The sequence below is a fragment of the Chiloscyllium plagiosum genome, unplaced genomic scaffold (genome assembly GCF_037043375.1).
Source record: "Chiloscyllium plagiosum isolate Xiang-an unplaced genomic scaffold, Cpla_swu_hap1 HiC_scaffold_24, whole genome shotgun sequence".
Lineage (NCBI taxonomy): Eukaryota > Metazoa > Chordata > Chondrichthyes > Orectolobiformes > Hemiscylliidae > Chiloscyllium > Chiloscyllium plagiosum.
In genome coordinates this window covers 1,481,317-1,508,219 of record NW_028270162.1, presented here as the reverse complement: position 1 = coordinate 1,508,219, position 26,903 = coordinate 1,481,317, and the positions used below count along the sequence as shown (strand labels likewise).

Below are 26,903 nucleotides of genomic sequence, written 5' to 3'. Positions count from 1 at the left end.
CTGGACAACAACAACAAGACTGGTGCTGCCGCCTTTTTGGGGGGTGGGGGGGTCGGTCAGTCTCCAAATAGCGTGTGCACACTCACACAGCCACACACAACTTTTTACTGCAAAAGTTTGACAGGTTCCAGCTTTGCCCTGTACAGGACCATGTTGGAGAGATTACCTGGGGAAGGGGGGTTTAGGGTACGCTCCTGTGTAGAACTCCTCCAGGGGAAGTGTGGGGGGGTGGGGGAGGGAGGTTGGGATCTGGAGGGAGGTTGGGATCTGGAGGGGGGTCGGGAGGCAGGTCGGGATCTGGAGTTCGGCAGGGAGGGAGGGATCGATCTGGAGGTCGAGGTCGAGGTCGAGGTCGAGGTCGAGGTCGAGGTCGGGATCGGGAGGTCGAGGTCGGGATCGGGAGGTCGAGGTCGGGATCGGGAGGTCGAGGTCGGGATCGGGAGGTCGGGGTCGGGAGGTCGGGGTCGGGGTCGGGAGGTCGGGGTCGGGAGGTCGGGGTCGGGAGGTCGGGGTCGGGAGGTCGGGGTCGGGGTCGGGATCGGGAGGTCGGGGTCGGGATCGGGAGGTCGGGGTCGGGATCGGGAGGTCGGGATCGGGAGGTCGGGGTCGGGAGGTCGGGATCTGGAGGGATCGAGATCGGGAGGTCGGGATCGGGAGGTCGGGATCTGGAGGGATCGAGATCGGGAGGTCGGGATCGGGAGGGATCGAGATCGGGAGGTCGGGATCGGGAGGGATCGAGGTCGGGATCTGGAGGGATCGAGATCTGGGGGTCGGGAGGGAGGGATCGAGATCGGGAGGTCGGGATCTGGAGGTCGGGAGGTTGGGTGGGAGGGATCGGTCGGGAGGGAGAGATCGAGATCTGGGGGTCGGGAGGGGTCGGGGGGGTCGGGAGGGATCGGGGAGGGATCGAGGTCGGGGAGGGATCGAGGTCGGGGAGGGATCGAGGTCGGGGAGGGGTCGGGGTGGGTCGGGGTGGGTCGAGGTCGGGGAGGGATCGAGGTCGGGGAGGGATCGAGGTCGGGGAGGGATCGAGGTCGGGAAGGGTCGGGGTGGGTCGAGGTCGGGAGGGGTCGGGAGGTCGGGATGGATCTGGAGGGAGGGTGGGATGGATCGAGATCTGGAGTTCGGGAGGGAGGGAGGGATCGAGATCTGGAGGTCGGGAGGGGTCGGGAGGGATCGAGATCTGGAGGTCGGGAGGGGTCGGGAGGGATCGAGATCTGGAGGTCGGGAGGGATCGGGAGGTCGGGAGGGAGGGATCGAGATCTGGAGGTCGGGAGGGATCTGGAGGGATCGAGAGAGAGGGAGGGAGGGAGATCTGGAGGTCGGGAGAGAGGGAGGGAGATCTGGAGGCCGGGAGAGAGGGAGGGAGATCTGGAGGTCAGTCATTTGGAGATGGTGCCTGGGCTCCCATCAGTCCAGGGCTGTTCTTGGCAGCATTTCAGTAAGCCAAGTTCACTTTTAATCACTGTAAACAAAATACACAATCAGTGTTGGAAACACGTCTTTGACGTAATGTTTCTATTGGGACCTCAAGATCTCGTTCGGATAATCGAGGTTCCTCTGTAATTTCCAGGGTTGTCTCTTCTCCCCTTCTTGAACAAGGGAACACAATTGCTATCCTCCAGTCTTTTGGCACTATTCTTGTAGACAATGATGATATAAAGATCAAAGCCAAAGACTCTGCAATCTCCTCCCTGGCTTCCCAGAGAATCCTAGGATAAATCCCATCCCATTTTCGCACTTCAGGATTGCTAACATCTTACCCTTATGATCCTCAATTGTCTAATAGCCTGTATCTCAGTATTCTCCTTGACAACATTATCTTTTCCTGTGTGAATACTGACTAAAAATACTCATTTAGCGCCTCTCCTAATTCTTCAGACTCCACACACAACTTCCCACTACTGTCCTTGACTGGCCCTAATCCTACCCTAGGCAAAAGTGAGGTCTGCAGATGCTGGTAACCAGAGTTTAGATTAGAGTGGTGTTGGAAAAGCACAGCAGGTCAGGCAGCTCCGAGGAGCAGGAAAATCGATGTTTCGGACAAAAGCCCTTCATCAGGAATAGAGGCAGGAAGCCTCGAGGGTGGAGAGATAAATGGGGATGGGTGGGGCTGGGGAGAAGGTAGCAAAGAGTACTATAGGTGAATGGGGGTGGGGATGGAGGTAATAGGTTAGAGGGGAGAGTGGAACGGATAGGTGGAAAGGGAGATTGGCAGGTAGGATAGGTCATGAGGACTGCTGAGTTGGAAAGTTGGAACTGAGGTAAGGTGAGGGGAGGGGAAAGGAGCCCTTATGCCCGAAACGTCGATTCTCCTGCTCCTTTGCTGCCTGACCTGCTGCGCTTTTCCAGCAAAACATTTTTAAGCTCTGATCTCCAGCATTTGCAGTCCTCACTTCCTCACTACTCTCAGCTTCCTGTAAACTGAAGCTACAGTTCAGGTTCCCAACCACCTGCTGAATTAGTTTAAACCTTCCCGAAGAGCATTAGCAAATATCTCCCTCAGGATATTGGTACCCCTCTGGTTCAGGTGTAGACCATCCCATTTGTAGAGGTCCCATCTAGTCCAGAATGAGCCCCAATTATCCAGACACCTGAATCCCTCTCACATGCCCCATCCCTGTAACCGTGTGTTCAACTGCTCTCACTCCCTATTCCTCCTCTCCCTTGTATTCTCTTTAGTCACAGATGAGCACCCAGAGAGTTGGAGACTAGCCAGTGTTGTTCCTTTGTTTAAAAAGGGCAACAGGGACAAACCAGGAAATTATTAGCGAATGAGCCTTGCGACAGTAGTATGGATTATTGGAGATGATTCTTAAGGATAGGATTTACTCACATTTGGAAAAATATGGACTTATGAGCATTAGTGAACATCATGGTTCAGTTGTACAAGACATCCGTAAGGCCAAATTTAGAGTACTGCATACAATTCTGGTCACCCTGCTATAGGAAGTCTGTTATTAAACTGGAAAGGGTGCAGAAAACATCTAAGGCAAGTTTGGATAATCCGGGACACTTTGTTTTCTTTTTTTTGCTGGAGTGTGGAAGGCTGGGTCTTTATAGAGGTTTATAAAATCGAGGGACCTAAGTAAGGTTAATAGCCAAGGTCTTTTCCTTTGGTAGGTGAATCCAAAACCAGAGGGCATAGGTTTAAGTTGAGAGGGGAAGATTTGAAAGGGACTCAGGGACAACATTTTCACATAGTGGATGGTGCATATATGAAGGAAGTGGTACAAGTGCGTTCAATTACACATTTAAAAGACATTTGGACAAATACGTGGATAGGAAAGGCTTAGAGGGATATAGGCCAAACACAGGCAAATGAGAATAGTTCAGTTTAGGAAACCTGGTTAGCATGGATAAGTTAGGCCAAAGGGTTGTTTAAGTGCTGTATGGCTCCGTGATAGGCAGCATGGCTTTGTGTCTGGAAAGGTGACGTCTCACAAACTTGATTGAGGTTTTTGAGAAAGTGACCAAGACGATTGAGGGCAGAGTGGTAGCTGGTGTCTATATGGAGTTTAGCAAGGCCTTTAACAAGGTCTCATAGCAGGCTAACACAAAAGGTGAAGTTGCATGGGGTCTGCAGTGAGCTGGTAAGATGGTTACAGAACTGGTTTAGCCATAGAAGACACATTATTGGTGGAGGGGTGCTTTTCTGACTGGAGATCTATGGCCAGTGGTGTTCTGCAGTGACCAGTGCTGGAGTTCCTTTTCATTAAACAATATAAATGACTTGGAGGAGAATGTAGGTGCCTGATTAGTAAGTTTGTGGGCGACACAAAGGTTGGGGGATTTGCAGATAGTGAGGAGGATTGCCAGAGGATACAACAGGTTATGGATAGGCTGGAGATCTGGGCAGAGAAATTGCCAGGCAAATGCAATGTAATGCATTTTGGAAGATCTAATGCAGGGGAGAAATATACTGTAAATTGCAGAACCTTTAGCATCAACATAGTCATAGAGATGTACAGCAAGGAAACAGACCCAGCATACTGAGGAATCGAGGTGAATAGGTCCACCGTTCCTTGAATGAGGCAACATAAGTGGATACGATGGTCAAGAAAGCATGTGGCATGCTTGCCTTCATTGATTGGAGCAGAGAGTATAAAAATTGGCAAGTTTTGTTGCAGCTGGATAGAAATTTAGGAGGTAAAAACAATGACTGCAGATGCTGGAAACCAGATTCTGCATTAGTGGTGCTGGAAGAGCACAGCAGTTCAGGCAGCATCCTAGGAGCTTCGAAATCGACGTTTCGGGCAAAAGCCCTTCATCAGGAATGAAGGGCTTTTGCCCGAAACGTCGATTTCGAAGCTCCTTGGATGCTGCCTGAACTGCTGTGCTCTTCCAGCACCACTAATCCAGAATCTGGATAGAAATTTAGTAAAGCCACATTTGGACTATTGTGTGTAATTGTGGTCGCCACACTACCAGAAGAATGTGGAAGCTTTGGAGATGGTAGAAAATAGGACTAGGATGTCACTTATTTTGGAGGGTATCAGCTATGAGGAGAAATTGAACAAACTTAGTTTTTCTTCAAAGAATGTCAAAGGATGAGGGGCAACCTAACAGAAATTTACAAAGTTATGTAAGGCATGGATAGTGGGAGTCTTTTTCCCAGGGTAGAAATGTCAATTATTAGAGGACATAGGTTAAAGAAACTTTGGGTAAGTTTAAAGGCAAGGTTTTTTTTTTACACACAGGGTGGTTAGTGCCTGGAATGCGCTGCCAGAGGAGGTGGATACTCTAGGAATGTTTAAATGGCAACTTGACAGTCATATGAATAGGCAGGGAACAGAAAGGCGCAGACACATAGAGCAATATAGGTAAAAACAATGACTGCAGATGTTGGAAACCAGATTCTGGATTAGTGGTACTAGAAGAGCACAGCAGTCTGGGCAGCATCCGAGGAGCAGTATAATCGACGTTTCGGGCAAAAGCCCTTTCCTGATGGGCTTTTGCCCGATACGTTGATTTTACTGTGCCTCGGATGCTGCCTGAACTGCTGTGCTCTTCCAGCACCACTAATCCAGAACATAGAGCAATATGTTTTTTAGTTTAGAGAAGCATCATGTGTCAGCAAAGGCTTGGTGAGCCAAAAGGCCTGTTCCTGTGCTATACTGTTTCATGTTCTTAAGATCCTTTAAAAATAGGCAACATTTTTGTAAAGTAGGGACTATACATCCAAATGTTTTTGCACTTTTTTTTTAATTGCTCCTCTTGACTATACTTTCTGCTTTCTTGCTTAATGATCATAAGATGAAAGGTGATCTAATTGAGGTGCTTGGAATGATAAGGGGATTTGAGAGGTTGCAGTGAAATTATTTCCTCATGGGAATTCAGTTTGGGGATAAAATCTTAAAATTGGAGCATTTGAGTGGCAATCAGAAAACAGTCTTTCACAGGCAGTGTTTTGGAAAACGGAAGCTCTGCCCATGGTTTCTGAGGGGGTGGTCAGCTGAAGGGAAATAGAACAAAAATGGATAACTATTTCTAGTCATTCATGGGATATATGTATTGTTGGCTCAGCCACTGTTTATGCTGCCTGAACTGCTGTGCTCTTCCAGCACCATTAATCCAGAATCACTGTTTATTGTCAATCTTTTGTTGTCATGGAGAAAGTGATGGTGAACTACACTCTTGAACTGCTGTAATCCATTTGCTGTTCAGTAGGGAGTTGCAAGATTTGCACCCAGCAATACCTTGCAGATGATGATCCCATGTGTTTGCTATGCTTGTACTTCTAGATGGTAGAGGTTGTTGATTCTGAACAAGAGTCATATTGAACTTGAAACATTGACTTTCTGTCTCCACGAATGCTGCCAGACCTGTTGCGTTTCTCCAGCACTTCCTTTTTATTTCAGATCTCCAACATCTGCAGTACTTTGCTCTTTATGTAAATAAAAGTATACATTAGTTATATTGGGCATTAGTGAGATGACATCTTGAAAATATGTGAAGGATTGGTCTCCTTTTTTTAAAGAAAGATATAAGTACGTTAGAAGCTGATTTTGATACCTAGAATTAATGGCTTGTCTTATATTAAAAAAAACGTTGGATACACTACCTGTTCCTGATGAAGTTTAGAAAAATGAGAGGTGTCTTGAAGTATGCAAGAACCTGAAAGATCTTGACTAGGTGTACTTTGAATGGATTTTTCCTTTTTTATGGATAAGTGTATATGAAGGGGCCTAAACGTTAGCAGCCTCCCTTTCAGGGTAGAGACGAAGAGAGACTTTTTTTCTGAGAATTGTATGACATTGCAAGACCCTCACTCAGGATGTGGGTTCATTGAATATTTTTGTCAGAGGTGGATAAGTGGTTCTTGTGTAAGGAAATCGATTAAAGGGATTGGTGGCAATGTGGAATTTGAACATAGATCAGCATGATCTTTCTTAAGTGGATGAGCAGGTTAGGGAGACTAAATAGCCCACACTTCCCCTTGCTTGTACGTGAGAGATTGCAGAGCTCAGATGCAGAAGAATCTAGGTGTTCTGCTAGATTTTAAAAAAAAAAGGTTAATGTTCAGATATGGCAAACTATTAGATTAGCTAGTAGATTGTTATTATATAATAGGAAGAATTTGGTGAAGATGTAGGGAGCTTACACTTTAATTATACAGAGCACTGGTGAATGTGCTCCTTGAGTACTGTGAATAGCTTTGGTCCCTTTATTTAAGGAAGAGTATAAATATGTTAGATGCAGTTGAGAGCTTACTGGGCTAGTACCTAGAATGGGTGGTTGTATTTTGAGGAAAGGTTGGGCAGGTTGGACTTGTATCCATTGGAGTTTAGAAGAGTGAGAGTGACTTAATTGAAACATATAAGATCCTAAGCAGTGTTGACAGAGTGGATAAGGATATGATATTTTCTCTTAAGGGAGAATCTAGAATTAGATATCTCTGTGAAAAGGAGTCACCATTTAAGGCAGATAGGAATAATTTTGAGTCATGAATGTGGGAAACCAATCAGGAATGCTTTGGAGTATTCCTGATGAAGGGCTTTTGCCCGAAACGTCGATTTTACTGCTCCTCGGATGCTGCCTGAATTGCTGTGCTTTTCCAGCGCCACTAATCCAGAATCTGGTTTCCAGCATCTGCAGTCATTGTTTTTACCTATGCTTTGGAGTAATTAGATATAAAGATATCAAGCATGGATGAAAGTTTCAGCAAGAGAAGAGTTGAGGCAAGGACAAAATCTGGAGATAGCATATGTGGAAACTCACTTGTTGACAGATCTCTAACTACCAATTGCTTAAATGGATATGGGATAGTGTGGGGGGAAAAAGGCATCAAAGGATGAATAGCAATGAATGTATTCCGTGGTGAAGCAGTCTTGACAGGCTGAATGGCCTACTCCTCCCATGTTCCCAACATTAGAGGTAGAGATGACCAATCTTAAGGTTGAGGTGGATAAGTGGTCAGGAGCTCTTCTTAGGCTCAAATATGATCCCAAGGTCAGTAACTGAGATAGAATATCAGACCATTGCCATGAAGAAGGATGACATTGGGAATTAGGAAACACAGTTTGTAGCTTAAATTGATGACAGTGATTTTGCTCTGCCAATATTGAAGGAAACTTCTGGTCAGCAATCTGAATATTTAGTAACAGTGAGGGAGTTGAGAAGTAGTGCTGATTTAGTATCGCTAGGGCACATAAAAACTAATGCTGTTTATACAACCGAGACAAAATGTTGTTGAGAAATAGGAGGGGCCAAGGATTTATCTTTGGGGAACACCAGAGGTAATGGTGCAGGAGTAGGAGAAGGAGGAAATGCAAGTAATTCTCTGGCTATGACTCATGAAGGAATTGGACCAGGCAGAGTGGTCCATCCAGCCAGATGACAGTAGAGAGGCATAGAAGAAGAGTGATGTGGTCATCGTGTCAAGATTGATAGGAACAAGAACAGATAGTTTGTCATTCACTCAGGATACCAACTGTGACTTTGCTTAGAGCTATTTTAATCCTGTTGGAGGGGTAGAAACCTGATGGGATGAAATCCAACTTGAAGTAAAGGGAACAATGGCATGAATAAGGAGCCTAAACTATGTTCAAGGACTTTAGAACACAGAGTTGATGGGTGGTAATTAGCAAGGATGGTGGGTTTGAGGGTTTTGTATTGAAGAAAGAGATATTAACAGCAAATTTAATGGAAAGAGTGACATTGCTTGGAGAGAACCACTAACAGTGTCAGCTAACAGGAAGGGAAGTTGAGTCGTCTGTCATTTAGTTGGTATAGGATCCAAGAAGTAGAGTTGGGTTTCTTGGAAAAGATGAGAAAATGAACTTCAATTTCTTGTTTTCCATTTAGATTCATCACAATCTGACTGTGTGAAGGCAAGTGCCACTGACCAGTGGTTACTGACTACTTCTGAGGATGAGGTTAGCCATTCTGTTTTTTTAAAACTTTAATGGGGGTTTTCTATTTGTGATAAAAGTTCCTTTAACCAGATTTCTAGAATGTTAAATTTGACAAACATTAAAAGGATAAGTAAGTCGATTGAACGCTGTCTTCTGCTGATTCACTTACTTGCAGTGCAATCTGACTTATCAATTTAAACAATTTTTTGTTTGAAATAAAACAAAATTTATAAAGTACTAGCGTGGTCAGAAATGCCCACATTCCGTTAAAGAATTTATAAACAATAAATTAACCATTATCTGTAGGAATGTTGGTAGAATTGAGTACAGACATTCCTCGCTCTTATTGCATTATGAGACATTTTGTGTTTTGCATCATGTAACATGGCTGCCTTCATCTTAAATAGTTCAACTATATTAGTGTTGACAACACTACCCTAGAGAAAATGGCTGGACTTCTTTGGATGGAGGTTGTTACTAGGATGTTCAAGACAAAATAGACCCTTTCATTGTTAAATTTAACTAATTATTTGCAGATGTTGGTGCATATTCATTTAACTTTTGTTTTTAGATCATCAGATCAAAGTGGCATGTCTGTTTAAAGCAAATCAAACCAAACTCTGTTTACATTTGGCGACATGGGCAGGAGTAAACGCAGCAGAACCAAATTTTTCAGGTGGCAAAGTGATATATCATCAGTGGGGATGATTTAAGTGTCTATGTCATTGTGAGGGAATCTGATCCTGGTGCCTGCTATTTCCTGTTGAAGGGGACTCCAAGGTTGTATCCTTGAGGATCCCTCATGATGAAGACCAGAGATTTAGAGTTTTTCAGAATTGCAGTGATCACTGACACCTGGGTGTTAAGAAAATTTATGGAATCTTTATTTGTCTGCATTTTGGTTTGTGTTTGACTGTGGTTTGCTTGTTAATTTACGTTTGCTTCTTGTTAATTATGGATTTTAGACTATATGATGGGTAGAATGTGCTGTTTGCTGACATTTGTTATTTAAGTTTCTTGTTTGTTTAAAACCATGGTACCTTGTGGCTTTACTCTCTTGGTGAATACTTGGGATTTCACATTTAGTTGATTTAAATAAAAATGTTACTGATCCCTAGCAACTGCAGGTCCTAGCCACGGTCTCTTCATAGCTTATCATGTAATGTTATTAATTGTTAGCTGTGATGTAATCAACAGGCTGAAAAATGAGAGTGAATGAAAATGATTTTGAGTGATTTACTTTGTTTTACTTTGAAAGGTGATAGCTTTCCAATCTCATGTGCTGAAATGCTAGTTTGAAATTAATTTTATTACAGATGAATCTCAATGTGCAGTTGACTCTAGATCGGTCTCTGGTACCTTGTGAAGATTTATTAAATGAAACCAATTGCTGTGCAGAGCCTCTGTGTATTGTTGAAACTCTCCGTGTGACTGCTTGCCTGGATGGCAACCTTGCAGCAACACTGCTTGTTCAAGTTATGATATTTGTGAACTCAACATTTCATGGGATTGTAAATGGTAAGTGCTTCTTTAATGCTTATACAATTATTCTGAGCTGTGACTATCCGAGGGGAGGCAATGACCTAGTGATATATCACTAGACTATTAATCCAGAAACACGACCATATTATGGGGACTCTGGTTCAAATCCTGCCATGACAAGAATTAAGAATCTACTGATGAAAACCCATCTGGCTCACTAATGTCCTTCAGGGAAGGAAATCTGCCATCTTCAGATGCCTTTAGAACCACAGCAATGTGGTTGACTCTCAGCTGCCCTCTGAAATGCCGTAGAAAGTCACCCCATTGTATCAATCACTACAAAGTCTCAACAAAGAAAATGAAGCTGTATGGACCACATAGGCACCAGAAAAGAAAACTGCAGAAATGGTCCTGTCAACTCTGAAGTCCTCCTTATTAACGCTTAGGGGCTCGAGCTGTCTGAGATTGGTCAAGCAATCGCCTTACGTAATCAAAATCATGGAATCATACTTTGGAGACAATCTCTCAGGCATTGCCATCATCAATCCTGGATATGTTAGAACGTAGAACATAGAAAGTTCGGTACTGAACAGGCCCTTTGGCCCACGATGTTGTCCGAGGATTATTCCTAATCGAAAATAAAATAACCTAGCCTACGTACCCCTCTATTCACTGCTATCCATGTGCATGTCCAGCAGTTGCTTGAATGTCTCTAATGACTCTGCTTCCACCACCACTGCTGCTAACGCATTCCATGCATTCACAACTCTGCATAAAGAACCTACCTCTGACATCTCCTCTATACCTTCCTCCTAATATCTTCAAATTATGACCCCTCATGCCAGTCAATCGAGCTCTGGGGAAAAGTCTCTGGCTATTGACTCTATCCAAGCCTGTCATTACCTTGTATACCTCGATCAGGTCACCTGTCTTCCTCCTGCTCACCAGCAAGAAAAGTCCGAGCTTAGTCAACCTCTCTTCGTAAGACAAGCCCTCCAGTCCAGGCAGCATCCTGGTAAATCTTCTTTGCACCCCCTCCAAAGCCTCCATATCTTTCCTATAATAGGGCGACCAGAACTGGACACAATATTCCAAGTGTGGTCTCACCAGGGACTTGTAGAGCTGCAGCAAAACCTCGCAGCTCTTAAACTTGATCCCCCTGTTACTGAAAGCCAAGACACCATATGATTTCTTAACAACCCTATCCACTCGGTGGCAACTTTGAGGGATCTATGTACTTGAACACCAAGATCCCTCTGTTCCTCCATACTGCCACGAATCCTGTCTTTAATCCTATATTCAGCATTCAAGTTTGACCTTCAAAAATGTATCACTTCGCATTTATCCAGGTTGAACTCCATCTGCCATTTCTCAGCCCAGCTCTGCATCCTGTCTATGTCGTGCTGCAGCCTGCAATAGCCCTCCGATACTATCAACGGCACCTCCAATCTTTGTGTCATGTGCAAGTTTACTAACCCACCCATCAACCCTTTTTAAGTGGGGAAAAAACTGACTTACCCGGCAGCTCTTGCTTCTCTCTGTCCTCTCTCCTTGCTGCTTTGTTCAAAATGTTCTGTCCCACCAGCGGAACACACCCAGCACACCCACAGTGGGATACAATTGGGAGGAAGTTGCCTTGGGAGTCCTCAACATTGACTCTAGACCCAATGAAGTCTAATGGCTTCAGGTTAAACGTGGGCAAGGAAACCTCCTAACTACCACATACTGTCATTCCTTGACTGCTGAATCAGTACTGCTTCGCGTTGAACAACACTTGAAGGAAGCATTGAGGATGATAACGGCACAAAATGTACTCTGGGACATTTCAATGTTAGGAGCAAATGAGGACTGCAGATTTTGAGAATCCGTGTGGAAAAGTGTGGTGCTAGAAAGGTACAGCAGATCAGGCAGCATCTGTAGAGCAGGAGAGTCGATGTTTCGGGCCCTTCAATAGGAATGTTGATGCATTTCAGCGTTCACCACCAAGAGTGGCTTGGCAGTAGTACTATTGATCGAGCTGGTCGGGTCCGAAAGGACATAACTGCTTGACTGGCATCTGTGTAGTAGGTGGTGAGGGAACAAACAAGAAGCAAGAACATACTTGACATCATGCATACCAATCTGCCAGCTGCAGATGTACCTGTTCATGATAGTATTCGTATGTGACTACTGCACAGTCCTTGTGGAGATTAAGTCCTGCCTTCACATTAAGCACACACTTAAGGTTGTTGTATGGTTCTGTCCCCAGCAATAAAGTTTCAACTTTGATCTCCAGCATCTGCAGACTTCGAACTGATATAGAAATTCAGAACTTGGCATCCATGAGGTGCTGTGGGCCATCAACAGTAGCAGAATTGTAGTCCAGCACAATTTGCAATCTCGTGGCCTGGCAACACCACCTTTCATCACTATGCCAGTGGATCATCCCTAGTTCAATGGAGAGTGCAGAAGGGCATGCCAGGAGCTGCACTGTGCATACCTAAAGATGGGTGTTAACCTGGTGAAAATCACAAACAGGACTACTTGCGTGCCAAACAGCATAAACAGCAAGTGATAGGCAGAGCCAAGCAACCAGATCAAATCAATGTTCTGCAGTCCTGCAATATCCAGTCATGAATGGCGGTGGACAATAAACAACTCACCAGAGGAGGAGATTCCAGAAATATTCTTATCCTCAATGATGGAAGAGCCCAGCACATCAATGCAAAAGATAAAGTTGAAGCTTTTGCAGTAAACTTCAACCACAAGTGCTGGGTGGATGATCCCTTTTGGCCACCTCCAGTGTTGCCCAGCTAATTTGATTCACTCTGTGATGTTAAGAAATGGTTTGAGATACTGAATACTGCAACGGCTATAGGCCCTGACAACTTTCTGACAATAGAACGGAAGTCTTGTGCTCTAGAACTTTGCATTCAAGGAAAGCTTTTCCTGTGCAGTTACAACACTGGCATCTACCTGACAGTGTGGAAAATTTGAAACTTTATTGCTGGAACAGCACAGCAGGTCAGGCAGCATCCAGGGAACAGGAGATTCGACGTTTCGGGCACAGGCCCTTCATTCCTGAAGAAGGGCCTGTGCCCGAAACGTCGAATCTCCTGTTCCCTGGATGCTGCCTGACCTGCTGTGCTGTTCCAGCAATAAAGTTTCAACTTTGATCTCCAGCATCTGCAGACCTCACTTTCTCCAGTGTGGAAAATTTCCCAGGTATGTGCTGTACATAAAGCAGGACAATTCCAATCCAGCCAATTGCCACCCCATTAGTCTGTGCTCAATCATCGGTAAAGTGTCATCAACAGGACTATCAAGCATCACCTGCTCAGCAATAACCCACTCACGGGCACTCAGTTTGGATACTTCTAGTGCCATTTAGTCCCTGACCTGTTACAGTCTTTAGTTCTAGCATATGTCCTGCGCATGTTCAAATGCAACAAGAGCTGAACAATATCCAGGCCTGGGCTGACGCGTGGCAAGTGACAGTTGTACCATCCAAACGCCAGGCAATGATCATCTTCAGTAAGAGACAATCTAACCCCTTGACATTCATTGGTGTTATAAATGCTGAACTGCCCATCCCTGCACTATCAACATCGTGGAGGTTTTTGTTGACCAGAAATGCAACTGGACTTGCCGTAGAAGCATAGTGGCTACAAGAGCAGGTCAGAGACTCTCAATTCACTAAAGGCCCTTATATAATACCTTCCAAACCCGTGACTGCTTCCATCTAGTAGCACACTGACAGCAGGTACATGGAAATACCACTACCTGCAAGTTTCCCTGCAAGCCACTCACCATCCTGACTTGGCGATCATCAGGGTACACAACAATGCAGAGTTGCTGAGCAGAGGCTGATAACCAAGTTTGGTACCCATGAGAATGGCCTTAACCACGATCTTGGGTTCATGTTGCACTACAGGTGACCCCACAACACTATACACATATGTGCACACATTCTCACACAAACACACATACACATCCTCTCTTTTACACACACTGTGTCCCTCTCATGCGCACACAATCTCACACACAGAAACATACTCGCATGTACACTTCCCCTCAGATGCATATACTCCCTTGTATTAGCATGCTGTCTCTCTCACTCTGTTCAATTCGTTCGCACGTGTTGTATGGCCCTTTGATCTTTTCATTAAATTCCATATCTACGGTTTTCCCCTCTCATTAATCTGTCGGAGGAGCAGCACTCCAAAAGCTAGTATTTTCAAATAAATCCATTGGACTATATCCTGGTGTCATGTGATCTTTGACCTTTTCCAATCCAGTCCAAAACTGGCACCTCCACATCATGGAAATATATTACCATTCCTTCAGTGTCACTGGGTCAAAATCTTGGAATACCCTCCCTTAGGACATTGTGGGTCTACCTCCAACTGGTACAATTGTAACATTTTAAGAGGCATTTGGATGGGTATATGAATAGGAAGGATTTGGAGGGATATAGGCCGGGTGCTGGCAGGTGGGACTAGATTGGGTTGGGATATCTGGTCGGCATGGACGGGTTGGACCGAATGGTTTGTTTCCATGCTGTACATCTCTATGACTCTAAATGGGCTGAATTGGTTCGAGAAGGCAACTCACTACTACCTTCTCAAAACAACTCCGTGCAGGTAATAAATACTGGCCAGCTACTGATGTCCACATCCTACAAATGAATTTTAAAAGAACTAGCAATTGGAATCAGAACCTGTAAGTCTGATTCCAATAATTGTTTTATGCCCCTGCTTATTTTCCTAAGGTGTGCTTTTGTAGACTGTGTGTCAGCAGCAAGAATTATATTGTCTTTTATTCACTGTTTTTAAACACAGGACAGCTAAATAGATTTACGATCACTTTTCTTCCCACTGGAGCTATGGGAGACAATTTGTTGGTTCCCGTTAATAGTCATTCTGCGTACTTTTGAGGATGACTTTTCAAGTGAAGCAGACCTAATAATATAACTAGGATGGGTTGGTGACGATTGGTCGCCGCCGATTAGCCACTGCTGGTTCGCCATCAGCGTTTCTCCACTAAATTGTTTGATCTCTGGAGACTATTCGCCAACGGAAATATATATGTGTAGTGATTGTTTTCCATCCCGCCTGTTCTTTCATACTTCTCAGTGCCCTTTATTTATACAACAACATAGTACATTGATTTTAAAAAAAAAGTGAAATAAATATCATTTATTGGTTTATACATAAAAATGAGTTACAAACACTTGTGGTGGCGAATCGTCCTCAGCGGCCAATGGGCGGTGGTGAAGCGTCCTTGGCGGTGAAAGGCAGTGGCTAATCGGTGGCGAATGGTCCCATCCCAAACTAAGATAATGTGGGTTAGTTTAAGACAGGTTATGTTCGAGAAGCCAGATCGTTTTTTAATTGAGGAATGAAGAAAGTTTATGAAGATTATGCAGGTCGATGTGTTTTTAGTGTCAAAGGTGTATCAGATAATATTGTGCTCCCATACTTACTTTTCTGTCTCCAGTCTGCTGCAGTGCTACAGCTAGGCTCAACACAAGCTGGAGACACAACACCTCATCATTCACTTGGGGACCTTCACAAACTTCAGACTCAACACTGAGTTCAATAATTTTAGAGCACGGACATCACTTTCTATGTCTTTTACCCACACCTCAGAACCAGCCAAACCATGGGTACTCTCAGCACAGCCAACTGATTTTTACCCATTTGTAGTCCTTATTGTCACCTATTCAACTTCTCCTCTTCCCAGGCTTACTATCAACAATCCTTATGTCCGCCTAACCTTTTATCCCTCTTTCAGGGCTCCATCTCTGCCTATCTGCTCCACTCTGCTGCAAATTGACACTTTGCACTGGGTTTTATAAACTTAAAAATAGGAGCAGTTTTAGCCTTTGAGTGGTTCTGCCATTCAATATGATCATTGTTGATCATCCAACTCAGTTGATTGTTCTCACTTTTGCTCTGTACCCTTTGATTCTTTTAGCTTGAAGAAAAAATACATATCTCCTCCTTGAGAACATCTCTGGGACACATGCACTAAACTATCCCACTACCCCGTAGCTGAACACTTCACTCCCCTCCCACCCTGCCCAATGACATGCCAGTACTGAACTGCCTCCACTGCCAAATTCTCGCCACCTGACACCTGGAGGAAAAATGCCTCATTGTCTGCCTTAGGACCCTCCAACCACATGGGATCAATGTTGATTTCACCAGTTTCCTCATCTCCCCATCCCTGACCTTATCCAATCCTCCAACTTGGCACAGCCCTCTTGAACTGTCCCACCTGTCCATCTTCCTTCCCATATATCTCCTCCACTGTGCTCCGACCTATCATCATCACCTTACCACCTTCATCTACCTATTTCATTTCCAGCTCCCTCCACTCCAACCCCCCCCCCCCCCCCCCCCCTTCCCCCACTCCATTTAGAGGAAATAGCTGGGGCCCTGACAGATATCTTTTGTGGCATCCTTAAATACAGGTGAGGTGCCGGAGGACTGGAAGTTTGCTCATGTTGTCCCCCTGTACAAGAAGCTTAGTAGGTATATTCTGGGTAACTACAGACCAGTGAGCCTGATGTAGGTGGTGGGAAAGTTGCTGGAGAGAGTACTGAGGGATGGGATCTCTCCATATTTAGAAAAGAATGGGCTTATCAGTGATAGGCAACATGGTTTTGTGCGGGGGAGATCGTGCCTTACCACCTTGATAGAGTTCTTCGAGGAAGTGACCAAATTGACAGGAAAAAAGGGCTGTTGAAGTCATATACGTGGACTTTAGTAAGACGTTTGATAAGGTTCCCCACGGTAGACTAATGGAGAAAGTGAAGTCACATGGTGTGCAGGGTGTGCTAACTAGGTGGATAAAGAATTGGTTGAGTAACAGGAGACAGAGGCTAATAGTTGAAGGGAGTTTCTTGAAACGGAGAAAGGTGACCAGTGGTGTTCCACAGGGGTCAATTTTGGGGCCACTGTTGTTTGTGATATACATAAATGATCTAGAAGAGGGCACTGTTGGTATGGTCAGCAAGTTTGTAGATGACACGAAGATTGGTGAAGTAGCATAAAGCATAAGGAACTGTCAGAGAATACAGGAGGATCTAGGTAGACTGGAGAGTTGGGCGGAAAAGTGACAGATGGATTTCAATCCAGACAAATGTGAGGTGATGCATTTAGGTAAGACTAATTCTAGAGCGAATTATACAATGAACAGAAGAGCCTTGGGAAAAGTTGATGGGCAGAGAGATCTGGGAGTGCAGGTCCATTGTACCCTGAAAGTTGCTGCACAAGTGGATAGAGTGGTCAAGAAGGCATATAGTATGCTTGCCTTCATCGGATGGGGTAAAAACAATGACTGCAGATGCTGGAAATCAGATTCTGGATCAGTGGTGCTGGAAGAGCACAGCAGTTCAGGCAGCATCCGAGGACAGGCAAAGTCCGAGGACAGGCAAAATCGACGTTTCGGGCAAAAGCCCTTCATCAGGAATCGGGGTACTGCGTATAAGAGCTGGCAAGTCATGTTAAAATTGTACAAGACATTGGTTTGGCTGCATTTAGAATACTGTGTACAGTTCTGGTCGCCACATTATCAAAAGGACGTGGATGCTTTGGAGAGGGGGCAGAGGAGGTTCACCAGGATGTTGCCTGGTATGGAAGGTGCTAGTTATGAAGAGAGGTTGAGTAGGTTAGGTATATTTTCATTAGAAAAAAGGAGATTGAGGGGGGATCTGATTGAGGTTTACAAAATCTTGAAGGGTATAGACAGGGTGGACAGAGATGAGCTCTTTCCCAAGGTGAAGGATTCAATAACGAGAGGTCACTCTTTCAAGATGAGAAGTGGAAGGTTTAAGGGGGATACACGTGGCAAGTACTTCACACACTGGGCGTCTGGAACACATTGCCAGCAGAGGTGGTAGAGGCAGGCACGGTAGATTTATTTAAGATGCGTCTGGACAGATGCATGAGTAGGTGGGGAGCAGAGGGATACAGATACTTAAGAATTGACTGACAGGTTTAGACAGTAGATTTGGATCAACTCAGGCTGGGAGGGCCGAAGGGCCTGTTCCTGGGCTGTAAATTTTCTTTGTTCTATCTCTCGGCCCTAATGGGGGCCACCCACATTCCAGATGAAGAGCTTAAGCTGAAAAAGTCGACTCTCCTCCTCGGCTGCTGCCTGACCAGCTGTGCTTTTCCGGCACTACTCTTTTTGACTCTGGACATGTTAGTCAGTCTTAGTAATCAGACCTAACAAATACAGCACAAACCCTTTTGACTTTTTGTTTGTATTTTCTATTTCGTGAGAGATCTGTCTTGAACTTTTTAAGTATTAAGAACATAAAAAAAATCAGTTACCAATAATTAAGGCCATGTTATAGAACAATTATAAACCTGTTCAGTTCACACGTTGTTATTAATCATTGTAATGGTTGAAGGGGGAGCTTTATTTTCAACAGCACTATCTACTTAATATCAGAAATTTTCTGAAGTTGTTATAACGTTTTGTTTAAAATTGACACTGCATTAATAGACATGGTCAAATTTTTCCTTCAATGAACTATGAACAGAAGTGGGAAAGGCTGGTTGGATTTTGTTTCACAAACACTATTGTCGTCTAGAACCTTGCTCAAAGTCCGATCAGGCAAGGGTTTGAGCAACCTTCTGGTATTCTCACAGTTGTAAGCTCCAGTCCTTTAATTGGACTCAATGTATATTTTCAGCAGGATGAAGATTTAAGGTAAGTAACTCCCAAATAATCACTTTGTCTTGAATCGGAGGTTGCTGAGGCACTTGCCCTGTTTAGTTTAGTTTGTTCTGAGTAAGCCAACCTTGTGATTTTAGGTAGTACTGTCCTATTCTGATTGGCACTATGCCATCTCATTTCCTCAGTATGGGACTTCATGAAGACAATTGAACTTTGTTCTTTGTGTTTTGTTAGAAAGCAAGGTGCTGATTCCAAAACAAAAATATCACCCTCTTGGCCCATGTCCATGCAATTTAACTGCATATGCTTGTGATGTGCGATGCTGTTGTGATGAGGTATTTCTCTATTTTAAATAATACTGTCAAATTATATAGTTGTGTATAGATTTTAACTTGTTCTATTCAATGCGAATTTAAAGCATTTTACTCAGTATGAATATGCATTGAAGTAAAATAGGTAGTTCTGCTTATTTAAATAGACCATAGTATCTATATTTCTTGGTGTAATGGATCTGTTGCTTATCCTTTGTGTTTCTTCTGTGATGCATTAAGGAAATAATTATTGGACTTGTGGGTAAATATTCCAGTTTTGTGGTTTCTTTGATAGCTGGAAATTGTGCTATTTCCAGATTTATTTCATGTTCCTTATTTCCAAGTCTGCAGCATTGTCTCTTGCTGTCTTCATCTTGTAACCTGCTATAACCTCAACAGCTGTTGAAACCCTTTTATTGGATTTATTTACATCCATAATAATAGCTGTCATTCATCTACTTTTAAAACAAAAACACATTCCAAACTCCATTTCTGCATCAACCTTCTTTTTCTTCATCCTTCACTCTCTTTTTGTAAAGTCGTTCAAAATTTATTCTCCCCATATCTTTGCTGTACTGGTTAATCACTCACAGTCTCAATCACCTATACTGTCCTCCAACCCAATGGATTTGAAATATTCCAATCTCTGTCTGACTTTCCGTCACCTGCAGTGCTTTGAGTCTGCGATTTTAAACTCTTATCCCATTTAGTGGTGGAACCTTCAGTTGCTTTATTCTTATTAGATTACATTCCAGTGTGGAAACAGGCCCTTCGGCCCAACAAGTCCACACCGACCCGCCGAAGCGAAACCCACCCATACCCCTACATTTACCCCTTACCTAACACTACGGGCAATTTAGCATGGCCAATTCACCTGGCCTGCACATTTTTGGATTGTGGGAGGAAATCGGAGCACCCGGAGGAAACCCACGCAGACACGGGGAGAACGTGCAAACTCCACACAGTCAGTCGCCAGAGGTGGGAATTGAACCTGGGTCTCTGGCGCTGTGAGGCAGCAGTGCTAACCACTGTGCCACCGTGCCGCCCACAAATTCTTCAAGCTCACTTTATAAATTCATCTCATTATTGACTTCTTTCTAACTAGAGACTCCCTTTCAACACCTCTTTCTTTGATCAGGTTTTGGTCATGTATGTAATTCAGCTATCTTGTTTCATTGACCATTCCTTTTTTTAAACTTCTCTCTAAAGTTCCTGTCTTATGCTTAAAACTTTTATGAATGCTGACAGTTAAATGTAAGAGTAAAGGTGTTAATGTTAACAGTAATTGAGTCATGCAGAACTTGAGTATTGCTGAAAAAGACACATTTTGTCAAAGCTTCTTGTATTTTACTCATCATGGCAATTCACAACAATACCAATTTGAGATACCAGCATTTATACTGCATGGGAAAGAATGCTAGTTGGTAAAGGGAATCTTGTCACTGATTTAGCAGAAGCTTTGCCATGGAAGATGCTTCAGTTAAGTTAGTTCCCAGGCTGCTTCAAAATTTTAAACTGTCAGTTGATTCTGGTCAAGGCATTGACCTGGGAAATGAACCAGAGAATTGCTATCAGTTGTTTTATTGAGAGAAAGTAAGGACTGCAGATGCTGGAGATTAGAGTCAAAAAGTGTGGCACTGGAAAAGCACAATAGGTCGCGCAGCATCCGAGGAGCAGGAGAGTCGATGTTTCGGGCATAAGCCCTTCTTCAGGAATGTGGAGGGGTGAGGGTGGCCCCAAGGGGGCTGAGATAAATAGGAGAGTGTTGGGACTGTGGGGAAAGGTACCTTGGAATGCAATAGGTGGATGCAGGTAGGGGGTGATTGTGATAGGTCGGAGTGGAGGGTGGAGTGGATAGGTGGGAAAGATGATGGGCAGGCAGGAGACGTTCAAGAGGGCAGAGTTAGTTCAGGGATAAGGTGGGGGGGAAATCGACTTTGGTGCTGTGTGATTGGAGGGTCCCTAGGTGGAAGTTGAGGCGTTCTAGGTGTCGGGTGGCTAGGATTTGGCGGTGGAGGAGGCAAGGACTTGCACGTTGAAGTGGTCGCCCACAGGGCGGGAGGATTGTTTGGTGCATGTGTAGTGGAGATGTTCTCTGAAACATTCAGTGAGTAGGTGTCACTTCTCCCCAGTGTAGAGGACATCACATCGAGAGCAACGGACACAGTAGATGAGGTGTTTCGATGTGCAGTAAAATCTCTGCCGGATGTGTAAGGATCTTTTGGAGCCTTGGATGGAGGTGAGGGGGGAGGTCTGGATGCAGGTTTTATACCTCTTGCGGTGGCAAGGGAAGGTGCTGGGAGTGGAGACTGGATTTGTGGGGAACATGGACCTAATGAGTGTGTCATGGAGGGAATGTTCTCAGCGGAATGCTGATAGGATGGGGAGGGAAATATATCTCTGGTGGGGTCTGACTGTAGGTACCGGAAATGGCAGAGGATGATGTGTGATATCCAGAGATTGGTGGGTTGGAAGGTGAGGACCAGGGGGGTTCTATCCTTGTTGCGGTTGGAGGGGTGTGGTTTAAGGGTGGAAATATCCTGCACATCCAAACACATTATCTACAGTGTCCATTGATCTCGGCGATGTTGTCGTCTCGACGTTAGGGAGACAGGACGCCTACTTGCAGAATGTTTCGGAGAATATTTCCGGGACACACACATGAAACAACATCACCACCTTGTGGCCAACCACTTCAACTCACCCTCCCACTCTGCCAAGGATGTGCAAGTCTTGGGCCACCTCCACTGCCAAATGCTAGTCACCTAACGCCTGGAGGAAGATTGCTTCATCTTCCTCCAAGAGACCCTCCCCGACCATGTGGCATCAACATCGATTTCACCAGTTTCCTCACCTCCCCTCCCCCCACCTTATCCCAGATCCAACCCTGCAGCTCAGCACTGCCCTACCTATCCATCTTTCTTCCCACCTATCCATTCCATCCTCCGCTCCGACCAATCACCATCACCCCCACCCCCGCCCCAACCACCTTCAACTACCTATTGCATTCCTATTTACCCCCCATATTCTCAGTCCCCTTGGACCACAGACACACACAGACGCACCCCTTCCTGATGAAGGGCTCATGCCTGAAAGGTTGACTGACCTGCTCCTTGGTTGCTGTCTGACCCGCTGTGCTTTTCTAGTGCCACACTTATTGACTTGGAACTGTTTTATTGAGTTGAAGTAGGCACAGTGTGTACACAGGTTCTTTCTGTCTGCTAAGATCAGGGCCCTGTGTATTGATATATTTGGCTTCCAGTACATGCAATTGCATCAACTGACAATTCTAAATCATTTGTCAATGAAGTTCTTCACATCTTCAGGATTATCTAGCAGCTATTGAACAGTTGTGGAATCCTGTCTAATGTTGAACATTGTTGTGAGCTTTGCGTGTTTGGATGGCTGGATACAGTCAGAATCTTGTTGGAAGCAGCATAAGGGATAAGCTGTTTGATATACACAGCTAGTTTTTTGTAGGTATAAGTCTGATGCTAGATATGTGTGTTTTATTATCCCAGATGATATTATGACTGGACAAGTCTGATCCAGACTGAAATCTATCTTAATAGATTGTAAGGATTTTTTTTGAGTTGTAATGAAATTATCTCTTACTGAAACATAAGCATACAATATTGCAGATTCTGTTTCAGCAATAAAGTATTTAGTATGCACAAAAATAGAATAAACAAAACTATAACATATGCTGATGTAATGATTTCAAAACACTTCAAATACAGTTCCAGTAATCTTAAACAGCATTATCATACTCACTCACACTGGAGAGAATTCCCTTCTTTAACATATCTGTTGGGCTTAGTTTAACTGTGCTACAATTCCAAATCTTGAGAATCTGATAGACTTTTGAATTTTCATACTCTTAAGATTAGACTTTCTTAGTTTCAGATAATCCCTTCCAAGGTTTTAATCCAACACGTCTGGTCTGCAGCCTTAGTTTTAAACTTCTTACACTAAGGTAATCCATTTCTAAAATCTCTTCCTTCTTTAGGAGTGACAGTCTTCCACATTTCAACTTTCGCCAAAACTTCTGCAAACAAACTGCCCAAACTGAAGCCAAAAGTTTTTTTTTAAAGCTATAGTTATTTCCTTCAATCAAAAGTGCAAGAAAAAAATGTCAATCTGTGACTTTCTAAACTAAAAATTTAATACACAACTGTTTACTTTCTTTACTTATTAAAACCCTCACAGTTAACTTCCTATTATCCTGACACTTGCAGACAATGTTTTCAAAATAAATCACCATGAATCTAAAACTTTAGACCGTATAACATAGAAAAATACAGCACAGAACAGAACAGGCCCTTTGGCCCACGATGTTGTGCCAAAGTTGATCCTAATGTGAAATATAGTAACTTAACCTATGCACCCCTCAACTCCCTGCTATCCATGTGCATGTCCAGCAGTCGCTTAAATGTCCCCGATGACTCAGCTTCCACCACCACAGCTGGCAACGCATTCCATGCATTCACAATTCTCTGTGTAAAGATCCTACCTCTGACGCCTCCTTTATACTTTCGTCCTAGTGTCTTCAAACTATGACTCATACCAGTCAATCCTGCCCTGGGGAAAAGTCTCTGGCTATTGACACTATATCTGTTCCACTCATTATCTTGTATACCTCGATCAGGTCTCCTCTCCAGAGAGCAAAATCCGAGCTTATTCAACCTTTCTTCATAAGGCAAGCCCTCCAGTCCAGGCAGCATCCTGGTCTCTCCAAAGCCTCTCTATCTTTCCTATAGTAGAGTGACCAGAACTGGACACAATATTCCAAGTGTGGTCTCACCAGGGACTTGTAGAGCTGCAGCAAAACCTCGCAGCTCTTAAACTCGATCCCCCTGTTACTGAAAGCCAAAACACCATATGATTTCTTAACAACCCTAACCACTTTGGTGGCAACTTTGAGGGATCTATGTACTTGCACACCCAGATCCCTCTGTTCCTCCACACTGCCATGAATCCTGACTTTAATCCTATATTCAGCATTAGCGTTCGACCTTCCAAAATGCATCACTTCGCATTTATCCAGGTTGAACTCCATCTGCCGTTTCTCAGCCCAACTCTGCATCCTGTCTATGTCGCGCTGCAGCCTGCAGTAGTCCTCTATACTATCGACGACACCTCCAACCTTTGTGTCATCTGCAAATTTACTAACCCACCCCTCAACCTTCTCATCCAAGTCATTTATAAAAACTACAAAGAGCAGAGGCCCTCGAACAGAGCCCTGCGGGACCCCACTCAACACTGACCTCCAGGCAGAATACTTTCCATCTACAACCACTCTCTGCCTTCTGTCAGCCAGCCAATTCTGAATCCAGATAGCCAAATCTCCCTGTATCCCATAATTCCTGAGCCTACCATGGGGAACCTTATCAAATGCCTTGCTGAAGTCCACTGCTTGACCTTTGTCGACCTGTCTTGTCACCACCTCAAAGAACGCAATAAGGTTTGTGAGGCATGACCTGCCCCTACAAAGCCATGTGGACTGCCTTTAATCACACTATGCTTCGCCAAATAGTAATAAATCCTATCCCTCAGAATTCTTTTCAAAACTTTGCTGACCACAGACGTAAGACGGACTGGTCTGTAATTGCCAGGGATTTCCCTATGACCCTTCTTGAAAAGAGGAACAACATTTGTCTCCTTTCAATCCTCCGGTACAACTCCCATGGAGAGTGAGGAGGCAAATATTCTCGCCAGCAGCTTAGCAACCTTCTTTCTCGCTTTCTGGAGCAGCCTAGGATAAATCTGGTCTGGCCCTGGGGACATATCAATCTTAAGTTAATCATTAAACCCCTTCAGACACACTGGCCAATACCCATCTGCCACTTGCTTAAATCAACTCTAAAAGAAACAATATATATAAGTCTCATACCTTGCCTCACATTGATGCCTGGTTCAAAATTAAAGCCTGGCAGTTCGTTGTCAGTTATCATTAGCATTCTCTATGGCAACACCACTACCAACTAACACGTCTAACTTGGCATCCAATCAACTTTCTGCTCTCCTATCATATAAATGTTAATTTTTACTTTGAATTGGTATTCTTGCGAATTGCCCTGATGGGCACAAGACAAAAAATGCTTGCCAACGTGTTTTTTTTTTCGCAGCAACATCTGTAATGTTCTGCTTATGTTGCTTGTGGAATATAAATAGTAAAACTGATTTGTCACATGATTGGTCAGGTCTTTTAGTTTAATCAGACATCAATAATTCAACCAAAGTATATTGTTTTCTTTAATGGTCTGTATTACTTGTTTCTTTTAAAGTGTATTAAAAATGCTGTGTAAATACAAGTTTGTCAATGTGATATTGCACATATAACTGCAGACTTTAAATATAATCTATTTAAACTCATTCACAAACGTGAGCGAATACAATTAAATAGATTTCCCTCTTTTTTTTTTTCTCTTTTTCCCCCCCCCCCCTCCCTAGGAATGCACACCCAGTATGATTCAGCTGTTCCATTCTTACTGTTTTACTGGGGTATTTGGAGGGAATGTATCCCAACCATTTGACCACTTATGCTCTGTTCAGAATGCAAATGCTCCTGACTGGTTCCCTTTCCTCTGTCTCGAATCTTCTTTTGATAACTCGCCATACTTGGGGCTGTTCTATGATGGTGATACTGTGTAAGTTTATGTAATAAGTAATAAAGCAGGTGTAATTTTCCAAATAAATTAGTCTATATATCTGTTGTGCTTTATCTCTGTTCAACTTCAACGAATAGCTTAATTTCTGTATTTTTAAATTAGTACTGCCTAAGTGTTATATTCTGTCTTTGAATATGAGTTAGAATTTGAATTTTTGCTGAAATATGTTAGAATGGTGTATTAGCATACAGAGTTAGCACTTCCTGTTCACACACAAAGCAGCTGTCAGATGTTGCAGAGTTCTGATCTTAATGAATGAAGAATGGGGTGAGCTGTTATTTGGATATTTTTATAACAGTTCAGTCAATGGGTCTGTCCTGATGTCCATGCTCCTCACAAGGTCATAATTTTGTTTCCTCCAATTAACATATGCTATTCCTTTTTAAAGAGTATTTACCTAGCTTACGCTGACATGCATCATTGCAACTTTCCTCTGCCAGTTCCTTGTTGAAAGTCTACGTTCAATTCCATAGTGTTGCTATTGCAGCCTGTTTGTAAGCTGTTCTCTCAGTATACACACACTTGCCTCTGTGCCTGCAAAATAATGCAATAAATTAATAATATGGTGGAGTTTCATCTTCCTCTTGAACTTTTTTTTTCCCAACAGCAGTGTTTCTCATGACGTTTCGTTTGGGACAGCCACATCTGCAGTGCTAAATGTACCTGTTGGCTATCATCATGGTGATCATATTGTTAAAAATGAAGATGAATACCTTGCTATTCCACAGGTAGGAATGATGGTGCATCTTCACTACAACACAATTTCGAGAAGGTGAAAGATTAATAAACCTAATATTTCTTTGAGATGAGTGGAAAAGAGTCACAGTTGTATGGTTCCTTATCACTATCTTTTATAGAACATAGAACATAGAAAAATACAGCGCAGTACAGGCCCTTTGGCCCTCGATGTTGCGCTGATCCAAGCCCACCTAACCTACACTAGCCCACTATCCTCCATATGCCTATCCAATGCCCGTTTAAATGCCCATAAAGAGGGAGAGTCCACTACTGCTACTGGCAGGGCATTCCATGAACTCACGACTCACTGAGTAAAGAACCTACCCCTAACATCTGTCCTATACCTACCCCCCCTTAATTTAAAGCTATGCCCCCTCGTAATAGCTGACTCCATACGTGGAAAAAGGTTCTCACGGTCAACCCTATCTAAACCCCTAATCGTCTTGTACACCTCTTTCAAGTCACCCCTAAACCTTCTTTTCTCCAATGAAAACAGCCCCAAGTGCCTCAGCCTTTCCTCATACGATCTTCCTACCATACCAGGCAACATCCTGGTAAACCTCCTCTGCACCCGTTCCAGTGCCTCCACATCCTTCCTATAGTATGGCGACCAAAACTGCACACGATACTCCAGATGCGGCCGCACCAGAGTCTTATACAACTGCAACATG

At 43.8% G+C, this 26,903-nt stretch overlaps 1 protein-coding gene across 4 annotated transcripts in view; it reads left to right on the top strand.

The window, feature by feature from the left end:
* tctn2 (tectonic family member 2) overlaps window positions 1-26,903 on the top strand; it is a 77,579-nt gene that overhangs the window by 6,904 nt on the left and 43,772 nt on the right. For 3 of the 4 annotated variants that reach the window (XM_043692662.2, XM_043692659.2, XM_043692663.2), the window contains exons 3-7: window positions 8,308-8,378; window positions 9,674-9,875; window positions 18,747-18,847; window positions 25,277-25,473; window positions 26,102-26,222. In XM_043692662.2, the coding sequence (XP_043548597.2) occupies window positions 8,308-8,378; window positions 9,674-9,875; window positions 18,747-18,847; window positions 25,277-25,473; window positions 26,102-26,222 (692 nt within the window). The remainder of the gene's footprint in view (window positions 1-8,307; window positions 8,379-9,673; window positions 9,876-18,746; window positions 18,848-25,276; window positions 25,474-26,101; window positions 26,223-26,903) is intronic. The other variant, XM_043692660.2, reaches the window with a different exon arrangement.